General features: G+C 45.8%; 1 protein-coding gene across 6 annotated transcripts in view; it reads right to left on the bottom strand.

Moving 5' to 3' along the window:
• FNIP2 (folliculin interacting protein 2) overlaps nt 1–20,144 on the bottom strand; it is a 328,137-nt gene that overhangs the window by 232,853 nt on the left and 75,140 nt on the right. The window contains exon 1 of one of the 6 annotated variants that reach the window (XM_069243408.1): nt 9,209–9,850. The exons of 4 other annotated variants lie outside the window; for them this stretch is intronic. In XM_069243408.1, coding sequence (XP_069099509.1) covers nt 9,209–9,390 — 182 coding nt within the window. In that variant the 5' untranslated portion in view covers nt 9,391–9,850. Of the gene's footprint in view, nt 1–9,208; nt 9,851–20,144 lie in introns of those variants that run through there. One more of the 6 variants, XM_069243389.1, reaches the window with a different exon arrangement.

Raw genomic sequence — 20,144 nt, 5'->3', positions numbered from 1 at the left:
AGCCATTATGGTGCTGTGGAGTTCGTGTTTGACAGACTCCCAGACCATATACTCTTATGGCTACCCTGCACTTACAATGTCTAAGGTTTTGTTTAGACACTGTAGGGGTACCATGCTCATGCACTGGTACCCTCACCTATGGTATAGTGCACCCTGCCTTAGGGCTGTAAGGCCTGCTAGAGGGGTGTCTTACCTATACTGCATAGGCAGTGAGAGGCTGGCATGGCACCCTGAGGGGAGTGCCATGTCGACTTACTCGTTTTGTCCTCACTAGCACACACAAGCTGGTAAGCAGGGTGTCTGTGCTGAGTGAGAGGTCTCCAGGGTGGCATAAGACATGCTGCAGCCCTTAGAGACCTTCCTTGGCATCAGGGCCCTTGGTACTAGAAGTACCAGTTACAAGGGACTTATCTGGATGCCAGGGTCTGCCAATTGTGGATACAAAAGTACAGGTTAGGGAAAGAACACTGGTGCTGGGGCCTGGTTAGCAGGCCTCAGCACACTTTCAATGGTAAACATAGCATCAGCAAAGGCAAAAAGTCAGGGGGCAACCATGCCAAGGAGGCATTTCCTTACACAACCCCCCCCCAAACGAAAGAGGATGAGACTAACCTTTCCCAAGAGAGTCTTCATTTTCTAAGTGGAAGAACCTGGAAAGGCCATCTGCATTGGCATGGGCAGTCCCAGGTCTGTGTTCCACTATAAAGTCCATTCCCTGTAGGGAGATGGACCACCTCAACAGTTTAGGATTTTCACCTTTCATTTGCATCAGCCATTTGAGAGGTCTGTGGTCAGTTTGAACTAGGAAGTGAGTCCCAAAGAGGTATGGTCTCAGCTTCTTCAGGGACCAAACCACAGCAAAGGCCTCCCTCTCAATGGCACTCCAACGCTGCTCCCTGGGGAGTAACCTCCTGCTAATGAAAGCAACAGGCTGGTCAAGGCCATCATCATTTGTTTGGGACAAAACTGCCCCTATCCCATGTTCAGAGGCATCAGTCTGCACAATGAACTGCTTAGAATAATCTGGAGCTTTGAGAACTGGTGCTGAGCACATTGCCTGTTTCAGGGTGTCAAAGGCCTGTTGGCAGTCCACAGTCCAGTTCACTTTCTTGGGCATTTTCTTGGAGGTGAGCTCAGTGAGGGCTGTCACAATGGATCCATATCCCTTCACAAACCTCCTGTAGTACCCAGTCAAGCCAAGGAATGCCCTGACTTGAGTCTGGGTTTTTGGAGCTACCCAGTCCAGAATAGTCTGGATCTTGGGTTGGAGTGGCTGAACTTGGCCTCCACCTACAAGGTGTCCCAAGTAAACCACAGTTCCCTGCCCTATCTGGCATTTGGATGCCTTGATAGAGAGGCCTGCAGATTGCAGAGCCTTTAAAACCTTCCTCAGGTGGACCAGGTGATCCTGCCAGGTGGAGCTAAAGACAGCAATATCATCAAGATAAGCTGTGCTAAAGGACTCCAAGCCAGCAAGGACTTGATTCACCAACCTTTGGAAGGTGGCAGGGGCATTCTTTAAACCAAAGGGCATAACAGTAAACTGATAATGCCCATCAGGTGTGGAGAATGCTGTCTTTTCTTTTGCTCCAGGTGCCATTTTTATTTGCCAGTACCCTGCTGTCAAGTCAAAGGTACTTAGAAATTTGGCAGCACCTAATTTATCAATGAGCTCATCAGCTCTTGGAATTGGATGAGCATCTGTCTTGGTGACAGAATTGAGCCCTCTGTAGTCCACACAAAACCTCATCTCTTTCTTTCCATCTGTGGTGTGAGGTTTGGGGACTAAGACCACTGGGCTAGCCCAGGGGCTGTCAGAGCGCTCAATGACTCCCAATTCCAGCATCTTGTGGACTTCCACCTTGATGCTTTCCTTAACATGGTCAGACTGTCTAAAGATTTTGTTCTTGACAGGCATGCTGTCTCCTGTGTCCACATCATGGGTACACAGGTGTGTCTGACCAGGGGTTAAGGAGAAGAGTTCAGGAAACTGTTGTAGGACTCTCCTACAATCAGCTTGCTGTTGGCCAGAGAGGGTGTCTGAGTAGATCACTCCATCTACTGTACCATCTTTTGGGTCTGATGACAGAAGATCAGGGAGAGGTTCACTCTCTGCCTCCTGATCTTCATCTGTTACCATCAACAGATTGACATCAGCCCTGTCGTGGAAGAGCTTAAGGCGGTTTACATGGATCACCCTTTTGGGGCTCCTGCTTGTGCCCAGGTCCACCAAGTAGGTGACCTGACTCTTCCTCTCTAGTACTGGGTAAGGGCCACTCCATTTGTCCTGGAGTGCCCTGGGAGCCACAGGCTCCAGAACCCAGACTTTCTGCCCTGGTTGGAACTCAACCAGTGCAGCCTTTTGGTCATACCAAAACTTCTGGAGCTGTTGGCTGGCCTCAAGGTTTTTGGTTGCCTTTTCCATGTACTCTGCCATTCTAGAGCGAAGGCCAAGTACATAGTCCACTATGTCCTGTTTAGGCTCATGGAGAGGTCTCTCCCAGCCTTCTTTAACAAGGGCAAGTGGTCCCCTTACAGGATGACCAAACAGAAGTTCAAAGGGTGAGAACCCTACTCCCTTCTGTGGTACCTCCCTGTAAGCGAAAAGCAGACATGGCAGGAGGACATCCCATCTCCTTTTGAGTTTTTCTGGGAGCCCCATGATCATGCCTTTTAATGTCTTGTTGAATCTCTCAACTAAGCCATTAGTTTGTGGATGGTAAGGTGTAGTGAATTTATAAGTCACTCCACACTCATTCCACATGTGCTTTAGGTATGCTGACATGAAGTTGGTACCTCTGTCAGACACCACCTCCTTAGGGAAACCCACTCTGGTAAAGATACCAATGAGGGCCTTGGCTACTGCAGGGGCAGTAGTCGACCTAAGGGGAATAGCTTCAGGATACCTGGTAGCATGATCCACTACTACCAGGATATACATATTTCCTGAGGCTGTGGGAGGTTCCAGTGGACCAACTATGTCCACACCCACTCTTTCAAAGGGCACCCCCACCACTGGAAGTGGAATGAGGGGGGCCTTTGGGTGCCCACCTGTCTTACCACTGGCTTGACAGGTGGGGCAGGAGAGGCAAAACTCCTTAACCATGTTGGACATATTGGGCCAGTAGAAGTGGTTGACTAACCTCTCCCACGTCTTGGTTTGTCCCAAATGTCCAGCAAGGGGAATGTCATGGGCCAATGTTAGGATGAACTCTCTGAACAGCTGAGGCACTACCACTCTCCTAGTGGCACCAGGTTTGGGGTCTCTGGCCTCAGTGTACAGGAGCCCATCTTCCCAATAGACCCTATGTGTTCCATTTTTCTTGCCTTTGGACTCTTCAGCAGCTTGCTGCCTAAGGCCTTCAAGAGAGGGACAGGTTTCTTGTCCCTTACACAGCTCTTCCCTTGAGGGTCCCCCTGGGCCTAAGAGCTCAACCTGATAAGGTTCAAGTTCCAAAGGCTCAGTTCCCTCAGAGGGCAGAACTTCTTCCTGAGAAGAGAGGTTCCCTTTCTTTTGCTGTGTTGCAGTTGGTTTCCCAACTGACTTTCCTGTTCTCTTGGTAGGCTGGGCCATTTTTCCAGACTCCAGCTCTACTTTTTCACCCTGTGCCTTGCATTGTGCTCTTGTTTTCACACACACCAGTTCAGGGATACCCAGCATTGCTGCATGGGTTTTCAGCTCTACCTCAGCCCATGCTGAGGACTCCAGGTCATTTCCAAGCAGACAGTCCACTGGGATATTTGAGGAGACCACCACCTGTTTCAGGCCATTGACCCCTCCCCATTCTAAAGTAACCATTGCCATGGGATGTACTTTTCTCTGATTGTCAGCGTTGGTGACTGTGTAGGTTTTTCCAGTCAGGTATTGGCCAGGGGAAACCAGTTTCTCTGTCACCATGGTGACACTGGCACCTGTATCCCTCAGGCCCTCTATTCTAGTCCCATTAATTAAGAGTTGCTGTCTGTATTTTTGCATGTTAGGCGGCCAGACAGCTAGTGTGGCTAAATCCACCCCACCCTCAGAAACTAGAGTAGCTTCAGTGTGGACCCTGATTTGCTCTGGGCACACTGTTGATCCCACTTGGAGACTAGCCATACCAGTGTTACCTGGATGGGAGTTTGGAGTGGAACCTTTCTTGGGACAGGCCTTGTCTCCAGTTTGGTGTCCATGCTGTTTACAGCTATGACACCAGGCCTTTTTGGGATCAAAGTTTTTACCCTTGTACCCATTGTTTTGTGAAGAGGCTCTGGGCCCACCCTCCTGTGCAGGTTTTTGGGGGCCTGTAGAAGACTCTTTACTATTTTTAGTTTTGGTTGTCTCATCACCCTTCTGCTGGGGAGTCTTTGTGACCCCTTTCTTTTGGTCACCCCCTGTGGAAGTCTTGGACACCCTTGTCTTGACCCAATGGTCCGCCTTCTTTCCCAATTCTTGGGGAGAAATTGGTCCTAGGTCTACCAGATGCTGATGCAGTTTATCATTGAAACAATTACTTAACAGGTGTTCTTTCACAAATAAATTGTACAGCCCATCATAATTACTTACACCACTGCCTTGAATCCAACCATCTAGTGTTTTCACTGAGTAGTCAACAAAGTCAACCCAGGTCTGGCTCGAGGATTTTTGAGCCCCCCTGAACCTAATCCTGTACTCCTCAGTGGAGAATCCAAAGCCCTCAATCAGGGTACCCTTCATGAGGTCATAAGATTCTGCATCTTGTCCAGAGAGTGTGAGGAGTCTATCCCTACACTTTCCTGTGAACATTTCCCAAAGGAGAGCACCCCAGTGAGATCTGTTCACTTTTCTGGTTACACAAGCCCTCTCAAAAGCTGTGAACCATTTGGTGATGTCATCACCATCTTCATATTTAGTTACAATCCCTTTGGGGATTTTCAACATGTCAGGAGAATCTCTGACCCTATTTATGTTGCTGCCACCATTGATGGGTCCTAGGCCCATCTCTTGTCTTTCCCTCTCTATGGCTAGGATCTGTCTTTCCAAAGCCAATCTTTTGGCCATCCTGGCTAACTGGATGTCCTCTTCACTGGAGTTATCCTCAGTGATTTCAGAGTTGTTGGTCCCTCCTGTGAGGGAGCCAGCATCTCTGACTATTATTTGTGGAGTCAGGGCTTGAGAAGCCCTGCTCTCCCTAAGTAGGACTGGAGGGGGGGAATTTCCCTCCAAGTCACTATCTTCATCCTCTGAGTTGCCATCCTCAGAGGGGTTGGCCTTTTCAAACTCTGCCAACAGCTCCTGGAGCTGTACTTTGGTAGGTTTGGGGCCCATTGCTATTTTCTTTAGTTTACAGAGTGACCTTAGCTCTCTCATCTGTAGATGGAGGTAAGGTGTGGTGTCGAGTTCCACCACATTCACATCTGTGCTAGACATTATGCTTCTAAAAGTTGGAATACTTTTTAAGAAACTAAGACTGGTTCTAGAATCTAATTCAAACTTTTACAAACTTTTAAACTCTAAAAGACAATGCTAAACAGGGACTTAACACACAAGGCCCTAGCAGGACTTTTAAGAATTTAGAAAACTTTTCAAATTGCAAAAATCAATTTCTAATGACAATTTTGGAATTTGTCGTGTGATCAGGTATTGGCTGAGTAGTCCAGCAAATGCAAAGTCTTGTACCCCACCGCTGATCCACCAATGTAGGAAGTTGGCTCTGTATGTGCTATTTCAAAGTAAGGAATAGCATGCACAGAGTCCAAGGGTTCCCCTTAGAGGTAAAATAGTGGTAAAAATAGATAATACTAATGCTCTATTTTGTGGTAGTGTGGTCGAGCAGTAGGCTTATCCAAGGAGTAGTGTTAAGCATTTGTTGTACATACACAAGACAATAAATGAGGTACACACACTCAGAGACAAATCCAGCCAATAGGTTTTTATATAGAAAAATATCTTTTCTTAGTTTATTTTAAGAACCACAGGTTCAAATTCTACATGTAATATCTCATTTGAAAGGTATTGCAGGTAAGTACTTTAGGAACTTCAAATCATCAAAATTGCATGTATACTTTTCAAGTTATTGACAAATAGCTGTTTTAAAAGTGGACACTTAGTGCAATTTTCACAGTTCCTAGGGGAGGTAAGTATTTGTTAGATTAACCAGGTAAGTAAGACACTTACAGGGCTCAGTTCTTGGTCCAAGGTAGCCCACCGTTGGGGGTTCAGAGCAACCCCAAAGTCACCACACCAGCAGCTCAGGGCCGGTCAGGTGCAGAGTCCAAAGTGGTGCCCAAAACACATAGGCTAGAATGGAGAGAAGGGGGTGCCCCGGTTCCGGTCTGCTTGCAGGTAAGTACCCGCGTCTTCGGAGGGCAGACCAGGGGGGTTTTGTAGGGCACCGGGGGGGACACAAGTCCACACAGAAATTTCACCCTCAGCGGCGCGGGGGCGGCCGGGTGCAGTGTAGAAACAAGCGTCGGGTTCGCAATGTTAGTCTATGAGAGATCTCGGGATCTCTTCAGCGCTGCAGGCAGGCAAGGGGGGGATTCCTCGGGGAAACCTCCTCTTGGGCAAGGGAGAGGGACTCCTGGGGGTCACTCCTCCAGTGAAAGTCCGGTCCTTCCGGTCCTGGGGGCTGCGGGTGCAGGGTCTCTCCCAGGTGTCGGGACTTTGGATTCAAGGAGTCGCGGTCAGGGGAAACCTCGGGATTCCCTCTGCAGGCGGCGCTGTGGGGGCTCAGGGGGGACAGGTTTTTGTACTCACAGTCTTAGAGTAGTCCTGGGGTCCCTCCTGAGGCGTCGGATCTCCACCAGCCGAGTCGGGGTCGCCGGGTGCAGTGTTGCAAGTCTCACGCTTCTTGCGGGGAGCTTGCAGAGTTCTTTAAAGTTGCTGGAAACAAAGTTGCAGCTTTTCTTGGAGCAGGTCCGCTGTCCTCGGGAGTTTCTTGTCTTTTCGAAGCAGGGGCAGTCCTCAGAGGATGTCGAGGTCGCTGGTCCCTTCGGAAGGCGTCGCTGGAGCAGGATCTTTGGAAGGCAGGAGACAGGCCGGTGAGTTTCTGGAGCCAAGGCAGTTGTCGTCTTCTGGTCTTCCTCTGCAGGGGTTTTTCAGCTAGGCAGTCCTTCTTCTTGTAGTTGCAGGAATCTAATTTTCTAGGGTTCAGGGTAGCCCTTAAATACTAAATTTAAGGGCGTGTTTAGGTCTGGGGGGTTAGTAGCCAATGGCTACTAGCCCTGAGGGTGGGTACACCCTCTTTGTGCCTCCTCCCAAGGGGAGGGGGTCACAATCCTAACCCTATTGGGGGAATCCTCCATCTGCAAGATGGAGGATTTCTAAAAGTTAGAGTCACCTCAGCTCAGGACACCTTAGGGGCTGTCCTGACTGGCCAGTGACTCCTCCTTGTTATTCTCATTATTTTCTCCGGCCTTGCCGCCAAAAGTGGGGCCTGGCCGGAGGGGGCGGGCAACTCCACTAGCTGGAGTGTCCTGCTGGGTTGGCACAAAGGAGGTGAGCCTTTGAGGCTCACCGCCAGGTGTGACAATTCCTGCCTGGGAGAGGTGTTAGCATCTCCACCCAGTGCAGGCTTTGTTACTGGCCTCAGAGTGACAAAGGCACTCTCCCCATGGGGCCAGCAACATGTCTCGGTTTGTGGCAGGCTGCTAAAACTAGTCAGCCTACACAGATAGTCGGTTAAGTTTCAGGGGGCACCTCTAAGGTGCCCTCTGTGGTGTAGTTTACAATAAAATGTACACTGGCATCAGTGTGCATTTATTGTGCTGAGAAGTTTGATACCAAACTTCCCAGTTTTCAGTGTAGCCATTATGGTGCTGTGGAGTTCGTGTTTGACAGACTCCCAGACCATATACTCTTATGGCTACCCTGCACTTACAATGTCTAAGGTTTTGTTTAGACACTGTAGGGGTACCATGCTCATGCACTGGTACCCTCACCTATGGTATAGTGCACCCTGCCTTAGGGCTGTAAGGCCTGCTAGAGGGGTGTCTTACCTATACTGCATAGGCAGTGAGAGGCTGGCATGGCACCCTGAGGGGAGTGCCATGTCGACTTACTCGTTTTGTCCTCACTAGCACACACAAGCTGGTAAGCAGGGTGTCTGTGCTGAGTGAGAGGTCTCCAGGGTGGCATAAGACATGCTGCAGCCCTTAGAGACCTTCCTTGGCATCAGGGCCCTTGGTACTAGAAGTACCAGTTACAAGGGACTTATCTGGATGCCAGGGTCTGCCAATTGTGGATACAAAAGTACAGGTTAGGGAAAGAACACTGGTGCTGGGGCCTGGTTAGCAGGCCTCAGCACACTTTCAATGGTAAACATAGCATCAGCAAAGGCAAAAAGTCAGGGGGCAACCATGCCAAGGAGGCATTTCCTTACACCTGTCCATTAAGTTCTCCAAAAATACTTCCTTAATCATTAATCTTAATTCTGGAAATGCAGGTCTTTGCAGTAAATAGAGCCTATTACTTACTAGGCATGCAACCATCCAAATATACCTACTGAATACCACTTTCATAAAGGTTTTCTCAACAACCAGGGGTAATTTAACCATTCAAACAAACCTTGTTGCTCATAGTGTCTTACACATAGGTGCCCAATATACAAAAGTTTACTACAGGCTTAAAATAGAAGTTAAAACGTGTCCTCTACGTTAAAACAGATTTAAAACGGTCTTGGTTCAGGAACAACCCCTTGTAATCAGGCCCCCGAGTGCCTCAATGTGCAGCTGCCCTGTACACTGCCACGTCGTTGCTGTGTACTTCCTCGCACACAGGTTTAGTACAGGTTCACCTGTGTGAAGTGAGCATAGCTAAGGGGTAGAAAACAGTTTCAGTACCGGAGCATAATCCATACTTATATTAACTCTGGTTGTAACTTTAATGATCAGTCGAATATACAGCTAATGAAAATATATTCAACATGCTAAATATGGCTAGGACAAAATAGGGTTCTTTCTTTAAGATGGGCATGCCTTATCAGACCCACTCACTTAAGACTTGTGGACCTTTGTCTGAGTGACGTGACCAAAAAAACAGTAAAACAATAGTTACAATACAGACGGCTGTGCCTTTTAAGAATAAAAACTAAACCAGATTGAAATTCTAAAACTAAACATCGTTTGTTCATACTACAATGTACATGTCTAATGTGAAAGCACTCGTAAACCCCCAAACCACTAGAATAAGGCAATAACAGTCTAAGAAAGATTCCAACTAAATAATAGCTCATTATGCTGTCTATCGTACCTCTGCAGCTTCTCGGTAGAGTTGCCGTGATCAGCAGCTTGCAGCCCTGTCCCAGAATCTCTCGAGGTAATCCTGTGATTCTCGGCACGTGCATGCATATCTTTCATAGCGCAGGGGATATCACCGTACCCCGGGCCCTCCAGCTGACCACCTGCGTGGGTCTGAGTGGTCACTCCACACATCGCGCGAGCCGCCCGTCTCTCCCGCGCCGTGGGAGTTTACCACGCTCTTCCGGGGAGTTTCTGCAGAGCTACTGACAGCTGAAACACCATGCTTGAAAAGAAAGAGGCATGCAGCACATTTACCTTCGTATGGATATGTTTGCATCAGAGAAAAAACATCTGCAAAAACAGATTTCCAAAAGGGCGCACTAGAACGCTAAGAAAGTCCAACCAGAGTGCACTCTCCGGGCACTGCTGCCATTTCAGCCAGGGCAGCTGACAGTCACAGCACATGCTGTCTCTCCCTCTGATAGCAGTGTCTCCCCGGGTGGGATTATACAGCAGGCAATTCCTCGGTCACAAGACCTGCCCGGACGGCTGTGCTGTGGTAGGTTTATCCTGTACGTGGTGCCCTGCCCTGCCCCCGGCTGCAAGGGTGCTCCAATGCTGGCCACGCACTTCTCTGTAACGGGCGTCATGTGAGCAGGCGTCATCTGACACGGCCTAGCAACCCGGCGAGCCCAGCATGGAGACCGCAAACACCAGAGCCTGCTATCAGCGCAGCAACTGGCTGCAAGGGCGCCTCGCTCCGGGGATGCATGCGACCCTGCACTCTAAAGAAGACATGGCTCTTTTGAGGCCCTTCAGCAAGAATAGCTCTTGCACTAAATAAAGAAGAGTGCGTTTTTCCTCTGTTTAACCAACATGCCGCAGGCTACTCCTGGACAAGGCCAGGCGCAAGGTTTAACAAAGGCGTTACCACAAAAATCTTATCGTAGGGTCATGCATCACCAGCCCCTTCAACCACGGAGCAGCTAGCAACCTTGTCACAAAAACAACAACTGTTGCCATAAAACATCAAACATTTTTATATTATTTTATTTTTAAGTTGAAATCAGTAGCGGGCGGTACCGCAGGTCAAGTTTTAGCTTCAGGTACACAAAAATGCATTTTAAGGCCTGTGAAAAACGAATGGTGTAAGGAAAACAGTGCAACCGGGGCGATCACCAACTCAATCTTAACTTAGTTCAGATTCACAATCACTTGAAAATAACGTGTTCCCCACCCACTTTTCAGCACAATCGACGTTAAAACTATAACGCCCTGGTGTACATGGTGCTGAAATTACGGGAAGATGCGCAAAATCGCAAATTTTCACCGTATTTACCTGTAGAAACAGGGGACAAATTAGGGAAAATAAAAAAAATACACAAAAATTCAGTCAAAATCTTTCCCAGCTTCATAACCCATAACCACAGCCATGTAAACACTGCAAACATTTTGTGAATTAGATCGCAGGAGTAAATTACACTTCTGAACAGGCGTCTGTATCTCTTTCTGTGAACAAGGCCCTCAGGCTTGAGGCTCTATTTGGTGGTGCTCTACCGCCTGCACTGAGGTTCACTGATAAGAGTGGTGGTTGACGGTCTCGTACAGGAAAGGGGGAGGGAGTGGTGCTATAGGTCAGGTTTGAGGTGCTTTGACCAAACTGTATGAAACACGGGAACAGGTTGGCCCGAGGCAATTTCAGGGTGAACGGGAAGGCGAGGCAGAGGTGATAACTTGTATCTTTATTTCGTGATTGTTATTCACACCTTTGACATTTCACCACTAGTGTTAATAAGAAGTCAGCTAGTGTTAATAAATTCACTTTTTGTCACACATAAAAGAAGGACAAGTCGTCCTTTTGATATTCAAAAAGGTGACCCACCAAATAAATCCAAACAGAGCAAAGTTGTATGTGGCCAAAGGCACAGCATTCAATAGTGAGACGGGTGTAGTGGCACCAGGGTGCGGCCACAAAGCAGGTGATATGGAACCAATTTTACTTACTTGCATTAGGGCTCATTGCTTTTTTGATACACTACTGCATATATGGCTCCCAGTGCGGACATGAAGGGGCAGGCGTTAGAAATGAGAAGATGATCTGTTTTCTTTTTAATAGAATAATTGCTACTGCTGTTCTTTATGTTTCATAGCACTGTGAATATTGGGTGGCAATACTGCACAATTCAAAAGGTTCACACCTAATCAAACTTCACAAAATGAATGGCTGAATCAGCCATGCATTGTATTCAGATATATGACCTGTTCCTGCTGTATACAAATATATGACCTGCAGGTTTCACACACGTCTCAACTGTCTGCGCTATTTTGCTGGCGCATTAACCAGTGCGTGGATGCTTCTCGAGAGATTTGCTGGTCCTTTATTCTTATAATTAGATCACATCTCTAGTGTCCAAAGAAAGGAAGCAAGTGATAAATAGTGCACAGAGGGTACTTAAAAGTGGGGCATTGGGCACAGGTTGTGGCCGCATTGATCTGGAATGCCCACTGAGCAAAGTTCACGGATGTGGACGTGGAGGAGAGGAGAACTGGGAGTAGGGCACAGCCGAAGGCCAATCTGTGCCCACTGCCTGCTAAACATGGCCAAATGCTCACACACTGATCCTAAGCATAGGGGAAGGGGGCACAAGACCAGGCTCTGAGAAACACTCTAAGATAGAGAATGGCACATATTGTTGAAGAACACACAGCAGATTATATTGGTCCATTAAAAATGCTAAAATCACTGTTAAAAGGTGAAATACGGTTCTTCTACTCAGATGAGAAAAGGTACAATACCATCACACTAAGCAGAGGTTATCGACCTGCAACAATTAGAATATGTGCAGAATATAGACTACCACTATGTCGTAAAGATAATCATATTTAAGGAAGTAGTTATTGTTCTTAAATCCACGTCCATTTACCTTGTTTGAAAAATAGTTTGAATGTAAAGGTAGCCGAGCCACTGAAAGCTCGAGCCAGAATCCTGGCTCAGGCTCGGCTGGATGCCCTCTTGGAACTTCGAACCTTACACAAGCCGAGCCTTCACAGGAGGCAACGGAGTCTAGTGGCTGCAAACAACCGCCGAGCATGCAACATGAAAAAACATTCTTTGAATCACAGCAATTGCCCATACGCCAAAAAACATAGTGATAACAGGAGCACAGCATCACTGTCAGACAAGGGTCTCACTATGACATTGTACTTTGTCACCTCTCCTTTAAAAAAAAGAATCCATGAATAGGTTATACAAGGGTCTAAAACTGGAAGATAAAAAGGCAATTTCCTCTTGATCTGAAGAGGAACTGATGAAAGAGAGACCGAGAGCACACTCTGAGAGGGGACAATAAATGAAACCTGCTTCAAAGCATTTTCAATGTTACATTTCTTCACACTCATCGAGATCTTCAAATGCATTTCAGTATGCCTCCCCTCTATTTACCCAGCTGGCCCAGGGGGTAAATACTATTGCTGCTTTACTCCTATGGCCTGAAATAGCCACCCACATCTTTGCAGTTTAGACAATCAGCTGCTCTTCTATAAACTGTTCAAGATTCTGACGTTCACCTCTTTGGCCTTGTTAGCTCTCTAATAATCTGAGTCTAGTGAGCCTGGCCCTACAGTGCTGGGAAGCCCCCAAGTGTCCCCGGGGAAATAATACATGTTATGATACCTTATAAAGAGGTTAATTGTAACAAGATGATGACACTAAAATATGCAATGAAGAAAATGGTCAAATTGAAGATCTGTTACAAAACCAGAACACATTCAGCAGAATAAATGAAGAATAGTCAAGCTGTAAGTGAAACAAGATCAATTCACAGAGACAATAAGGAGACTCATCTTTAGGGATGACCCTAAATGCATAAAGATCTCTGCTATCTTAGCAGAGGAAGATGCAGGAATTACATACATTAAAACAATGTAGCAGACAGTAACACATAACAATATTCTGTAAGAAAATAGGAAACTGCTATGCGGGAAATCCACATGGTAGACTTGGGTTTGACAGGCTATATAGTTGGAGTACACTATAGCTCTAACACAGCCTATCAAAGGAAACAGCTGTGTAAGGGGACTCCAGTGAGGTGAACCAATATTTCCCCTATAGGTGCCCTGTGACTCTCAGTTTGATATCCCAGCTGAACACAAAAATAATCTTATGGAGATATGCAATCGTTTGTAAGGTTACAGTACTTTAACATATTTAAACACATAGGATCTTAAAGGGCAAAAACACAATTTTAATGCACATTACATCATCGACCAGACGTTTTGATGTATAATCTCTCACTCTGGGGGACACATCCATATCTAAATTTCTGGATAGATCAGAGATACATGTTATGCACAATGCATCAAGATGGGAAGAATTTAGAGTCCATGGAGATCCTATATTCATCATTCCCCATGAACCAATCCAGGAACACATCATCGGACACAAACTCTACAGGGATCTTAAAAAACAAAAAATCTAAACAAAAACAACAGTAATTTTAAACTCAAACAAAATTAATGTAACATTAGGATTCTACTAAAGTTGTGATAGCTATTCCATAACATTCAATTGATGTCTTATCAAGGAGAGATGTTAGAATCCATTTTGAATTGCTTCGTTTCTTTTACACGTGTAAGTTTGAGCTTTTGTTGTCTCTGAACGCACTGTCTATCACATATGTTATCTTATGTATATTTGTTTAGGTAAAATAAGCCTGGTTCCACGCCATAGGCTTGCAGCTGGTTTCTTTCCCTAACTGGGGCACTGTACTCATTATAATTGTGTGTTCAAATAACTAACTGACCTCGGCTGTGGTATTTTGGGGAGGGAAAGGCTGATATCTATACCTTTGAACCACGTAATCCTTTGAAGGGTCTCAAGAATGTGGGGAGTCAGGCAGCTGCAGAAGGGAGGCAAGGACAAAGCTGGGAATGGAACCGGTGTGTGGAAACTGATTAACTCCTTAAAATATCTGTATGACGTATATCATTATTTACACATTTTATGTATCCTTTGATGTATGAGTATAAATATCACTGTTAAACGCTTTATGCTAGCACACTTTACTTCGGGCCTGGGATGCCAGTGGTAAACCTGTCCTCTTTGCTGCAGCAAAAATAAACAGACCTTTGGTCATTGATTTTTCACTCCGGCTCTCCGTGTCAAAAACTCCTTTGTAAATGCATTTGTAAGTATCTGCAAATATGTGCATTTGACAATTTGGCGCCCAACGTGGGGACTTCCAGTGGATATCTTCAGTAGCTCTGTCAAGAGACGTGCTGCCAGTGGGGGGACGCCGTTCCGGAGGTGTAGATTCCAGGGGCCCCTGCACAAAGACTTAGTTTCAAAAGCAGCTGCATCTTATCCACCGGGCAGGCCTCTCCCCGCTTTCTCATGATGTCCCAGCGAAGTCCCTGAAAACATCGGTTTTTATCTTGACTGATTAGTCTGACACGGGCGGCCGGAGAGAAATCCAGGAAAAGCAGATAGTCAGGTAAGACTGTTCCTCGCTGGCTATTTGTCTGCTTTAACTTGCATTTGAGAGAATAATTGTTTTTGGATAACTTATCATTTTTGGGAATGATTAGTTCTTGGTAAATTTGCATTTGTACAAGGTACCATTTGACAATTTGTATTACACGTGTTTTTCTTGTTTGAGTAATTTGCCCAGGCCTGGAGCAATTTGTAAGTTGGTAAATATTTGAAAAAGGGTTTTTTTTTTCTTCTTTGGTGCACATTTGAAAAAGGTTTTCTTTGGTGCACATTTGAAAAAGGGTTTCTTTGGTGCATGTTACATTTTGAAATTTGGTGTGTGTTGTCTTTTGAAAATTTAAAAGTTTAGATATGGGAAATAAGAAATGTTGGCAAGGGTTATGTCTTTGTTTTCGCCGAAATCATGTGCCACGTTTAGATAAAAAGCAACCGATCCCAAAAGAGGGAACGCCAGGGTGGGACATGTTAAAGGATTATGGTTTAGAGAATAATTTGTATAATAGTATATGGCGCAGGTATACTAGACATTGTCCTGACCTCCAGTGGCCAGAGGATGGGTCTTTTGATTTAAAGAAACTAACCTACCTACAGGAATGTTTGTTTCATAAAAAGGCTAGACAACATATGTTTGAGGTATACAGAAAATGGGAAATGGAGGCCAATAAAAGAAAAATTAAATCAGATAAACTGATAGAGAGGGAAAATAGGAGAACCATCATGCAGAAGGCCGCCCTTTATCACCAGTCCCAAACCCAGAAAGGGATTGAATCTGAAGATAGAGTCCATAGGGCTCAGGTGGAGGGAAGTTATGTATCAAAGCCAACAGAAACCAAACGTGCATTAGAGGAAGATGAGGTAATGCTACAGCTATTAGATAATGGCCCTACTGCACCTCCACCTTACACACCCCCTGCAGTAGCCCAACCTATCATGGGGGCACAGCAACAGCAGCAAGGGCAAGGGCACAATTTGGGAAATCCAGGTGCACCACTACAGCAGCATGTGCCACAACCACCACAGCCTCTAGCCCAAGCTACCCCAATAGCCCAAGTCCTAATCCCTCCGCCACCTGCCCCACCACTACCAGCCAGCACTGCAAGGTTACTAATAATGTCCCCTGCCCCTAACTCCCCAAATGGACAACGCCGACAGTGCAGAGACACACACTCACTTTCACCCATATGGAGCACACCTATTAAGGCGATTTCGCCCCCTAGTACCCGCTCCACTATTGGGGATGGGGAAAAACGGGTTATCAAGAATCAGTCAGAGAACTGGATGTCACATCCTATTTACACCCACACCGATATTATGGACACAATACAACAGATGTCACATTTTGGACAGCAATTAGCACTACTGTATATGATTGAAAAATTGGAGAGGGATTGGAAGTCTTGTATTACAGATTCTACCCCTCTCCCTTATGAACAAGAATTATACCAATTATGGCGGGACAGTGTGGCTTGTATTCTTGATAGTAACAGCATAAATGAGGGAGTACGCATTTGTGTCATAGCCAGGGAAGATGTTCTAAATAGATATGACAAGGGGTACCCAATGAGGGAAGTGCACCCTGATATGCCCACTGCAGCTGCAGTTGCAGCAGCAGCTGCCGCCGGCCCAATTTGTTCATATACCATGGAAATGGGAGGAGGTAATGGCTATAAAGAAAGACTTGCCAGATCCTCGAAAGAATCCAGCTGGATTCTATCGGGACCTTAGAACTGCCATTTCCACCACAACTATGACACTCAAAGACATTGACTATTTTTTTGGTGTTTTATTGGGTCCTGAAGTTTGGCATAAAATTAGAAGAGTAGATGATGCACCTACTTTGGGAAATACATGGGGGGGTTTAGAAGCACGGGAAGCACAAAGGGCACCAGGAACCCTACCGCATCAGGATATTTTAGATTTACCTAACCGGATATTGACTAAGTTAGAAACTGTTATACCTCTTCAGACTGTGGATTGGGGAAAACTTGCCACTTATAAACAGAAAATAGGTGAAGATGTCCCAGATTATTTTACTAGAATTGAACAAGCTTTCATAGATTTTAGCGGTCAAGACCTCGCCACCGTAACAGGTGTCACACTATTTGTAGAACGCTTTGTTAATGGTCTTCTACCTGAAATATCACAAAAATTAAAAGCAACAGAGAGTTCATGGATGACGAAGGGACAGGCAGAGATTTTACAGATGGCACAATACTATGAGAGCAGGTACAAGGAAGAATTAGAAAAGAATGAGAAGTCAGTAAAAGAATTGAAGAAAAAGGTATTATTACAGCAGGCATACCCCCAGCGGGATACAACCCCTCTGCAAAGGGGTGGCCCACCAAGGGGACGGGGAAGGGGCCGAGGCCGAGGTGCATCTGCACCACCCCAAGACCGCCGATTAAATATCAACCAATGTGCCTACTGTAAGCAGGATGGACATTGGCGTGATACTTGCCCATTACTGGAAGGAAGACAAAGTATGTCACTTCATAGAGGGAACGCAGCAGGTAATGCACGAGGACGAGGAAGGAGGTAGAACTGATCAGAATTCGCAGAATGAGAATCAGGTCCCGCGTAACACTAATATTTTTGACAATGCATTTGAACGACAATATTATGCTGATGATTTCTTTTCTGAATCCTACAATTATTAGGACAGCCACAGACAGGGCCAGGGGCGAGTAAGTATTCCTGTAGATCAGAATGGTCCCTACATTGATGTAAAAATCGAAGGAGAGGGCCATAAGTTTCTTCTAGATACTGGTGCCACCAGAACATCTATTGCACATTCTGCAGTCCCCGGGGCTCCCCTGTCTGGGCTTCATACCACATCAATTGGGATTTCTGGAATCCCCGTGGTGAGCCCCATCTCAACACCTATGAGAGTAACTGTAGGCCCATTTACAGTACACACGCCACTCTCTTTAACATCAGGTTGCAATGAAAACTTGTTTGCATTAGATTTGTTAAAGAAATTAAATGCAGTTATTCACTGTTCAATGGATGGTGTCTATGTAACTATGGATAGTGTTTCCCCAACTCGGTGCATGTTCTCACAGGAATACGACTTACCCCCAGAGCTAAAGGAAATAGACCCTCGCTTATGGGCCAAAGGCAAGAATGATGTAGGCATTATGGATATCGACCCTATTGTAATAAAAATCAAACCAGGTGCCCGGTTACCTCGTGTTCCTCAATACAAATTACCTAAATCAAGCGAAAAAGGGCTCAAGGCAGTCATATCTGATCTTGTGCATGCAGGTGTCATAAAGGAAATAGTGAGCAGCCCATGTAACAGTCCAATCCTTCCTGTTGTAAAGAAACGAAATGATGCTAATAGATTAGATGGTGAGCAATCATTTACTGATAACACAGTATATCGATTAGTTATTGATCTCCGAGAAATTAATAAAATAGTAATTCCCCAGTTTCCCGTGGTCCCAGACATGAATAGTCTTTTCACCATGATTCCACCCTCTGCGTGTTTTTTCACCGTAATCGATTTGAAGAATGCGTTCTTCAGCATTCCAATTGCCGAAGAATCTCAATATTTGTTTAGCTTCGCGATTTTTGGTAGATCATTCGCGATGACAAGAATTCCTCAGGGATTTGTTGAGTCCCCGAGCATATATAGTCAATGTCTTAAACGTCAATTAGACCAATTCAATCCACCTTCAGGCTCTGCATTGTTGCAGTACATTGATGATATTTTAATTGCCTCAGATTCCATGACACAATGTAAGACTGATACTGTTGCATTATTACATCATTTAGCACCTCTGGGCCATAAGGTGTCCCTTCCAAAATTGCAGTATTGTAGAGAGGAGGTCACCTATCTAGGACACCTCCTCTCTAAGGAGGGAAGGAGATTACATCCAGACAGAATTAAACTGGTTCATACAATGACTGCACCACGCACCCCTTCTGAAGTCCGAGCATTTTTGGGATTTACATCCTTTTGCAGACAGTGGATTCCAAATTTTTCACTTATAGCAAAACCATTGACTGCTCTGACACTTTCGGATGTGCCCTCTCCTGTACCTTGGACTGACAAATGTGAGGAGGTTTTTCAAGATTTAAAAAAGGCGATGTGCTCTGCTCCTGTATTGGGTAATCCGGATTACAGCAAACCATTTGTTTTATTTGTGCATGAAAAGCATGGCTGTACATTGTCTGTTTTGACACAGGATCAAGGTGGGAGACAACGCCCTTGTGCATACTTCTCTTCCACCTTGGACACTGTGGCGCAAGCTTTGCCTACTTGTCTTAGAGGAGTGGCTTCTGCAGCAGCTGCGGTGAAACAAAGTGAAGGGTTTGTTGGTGGCAATCCGCTCACTGTGATGGTTCCTCATGCCGTTGATATTTTGTTAAACAAGACACAGACGCAGCACCTCACCAGTGCTCGTCTAACGGGTTACGAATTAACATTGTTCAGTCCAAATATTACTTTGAAGCGGTGCAATGTCTTGAACCCAGCTACGTTACTACCCCTCCCTCAGGACAATGTGGAATTTGATCATAATTGCATTTTTGCCACTGAGGAAGAAACCAAGGGACGGGTAGACTTAACAGACACTCCCCTATCTGACCCACAGGGAGAGCTGTTTGTAGATGGGTCTTGCTTCAAGTTACCAGATGGTACGACCACTGCAGCCTATGCCGTCACCACAGTCAAAACAGTGGTTGAATCTCATAGAATCCCGCAAAATTCGGCACAGGCTGCAGAATTAATTGCCCTCACCAGAGCTTGTGAAATAAGTGAACGTCTTAGTGTTAACATCTACACTGATAGCCAATATGCGTTTGGAGTAGCTCATAATTTTGGGCGACTCTGGGCGAATAGAGGCTTTATCACGTCACATGGCACTACCATTCAGCATGGCAACTTGATTGTGACACTTTTGAATGCTCTCAGCCTGCCCCGTCAGGTCGCAATCATTAAGTGTAGTGCCCACAAAAAAATTACTGATGATATAGGACGAGGAAATGCTTTTGCAGATGCTACAGCGAAAGCAACAGCACGAGCACCAGTTGACAATGCATATGTTGAGAGTAGCATCAAGGGAGAGCCCCAGAACGAAGTACTAGAAAATACCATGCAGTGTGTGAGAGATATTCAAGCAGAAGCAACAGCAGAGGAAAGGGAACAGTGGGAGAAGAAAGGTAGAATAGACAGTGAGGGTTGTTACACAGATGACACAGACAAAAGAAGATGGATGTTACCTAATTGTTATGTACACACTATGGTTACTATGGCCCACAGTCCTGCACACATCAGTGCCCAAGGCATCAGGACAACTTTGGACCATGTTTGGAGTAATCCTCTGATATCCAAAGCTGCTAATAACCTGGTTAAAAGTTGTATGGTGTGTGCAGTGCACAATGCAGGAAAAGGGACCCCTCCGCCCCCTGGCCACTTTGCCCCTCCTGATCTCCCCTTTGAAGCTATACA

The sequence above is a fragment of the Pleurodeles waltl genome, chromosome 1_2, assembly GCF_031143425.1.
Source record: "Pleurodeles waltl isolate 20211129_DDA chromosome 1_2, aPleWal1.hap1.20221129, whole genome shotgun sequence".
Taxonomy (NCBI): Eukaryota; Metazoa; Chordata; class Amphibia; order Caudata; family Salamandridae; genus Pleurodeles; species Pleurodeles waltl.
Note: the sequence above shows the minus strand (reverse complement) of the source record. Positions and strands in the feature narration are given on the sequence as shown.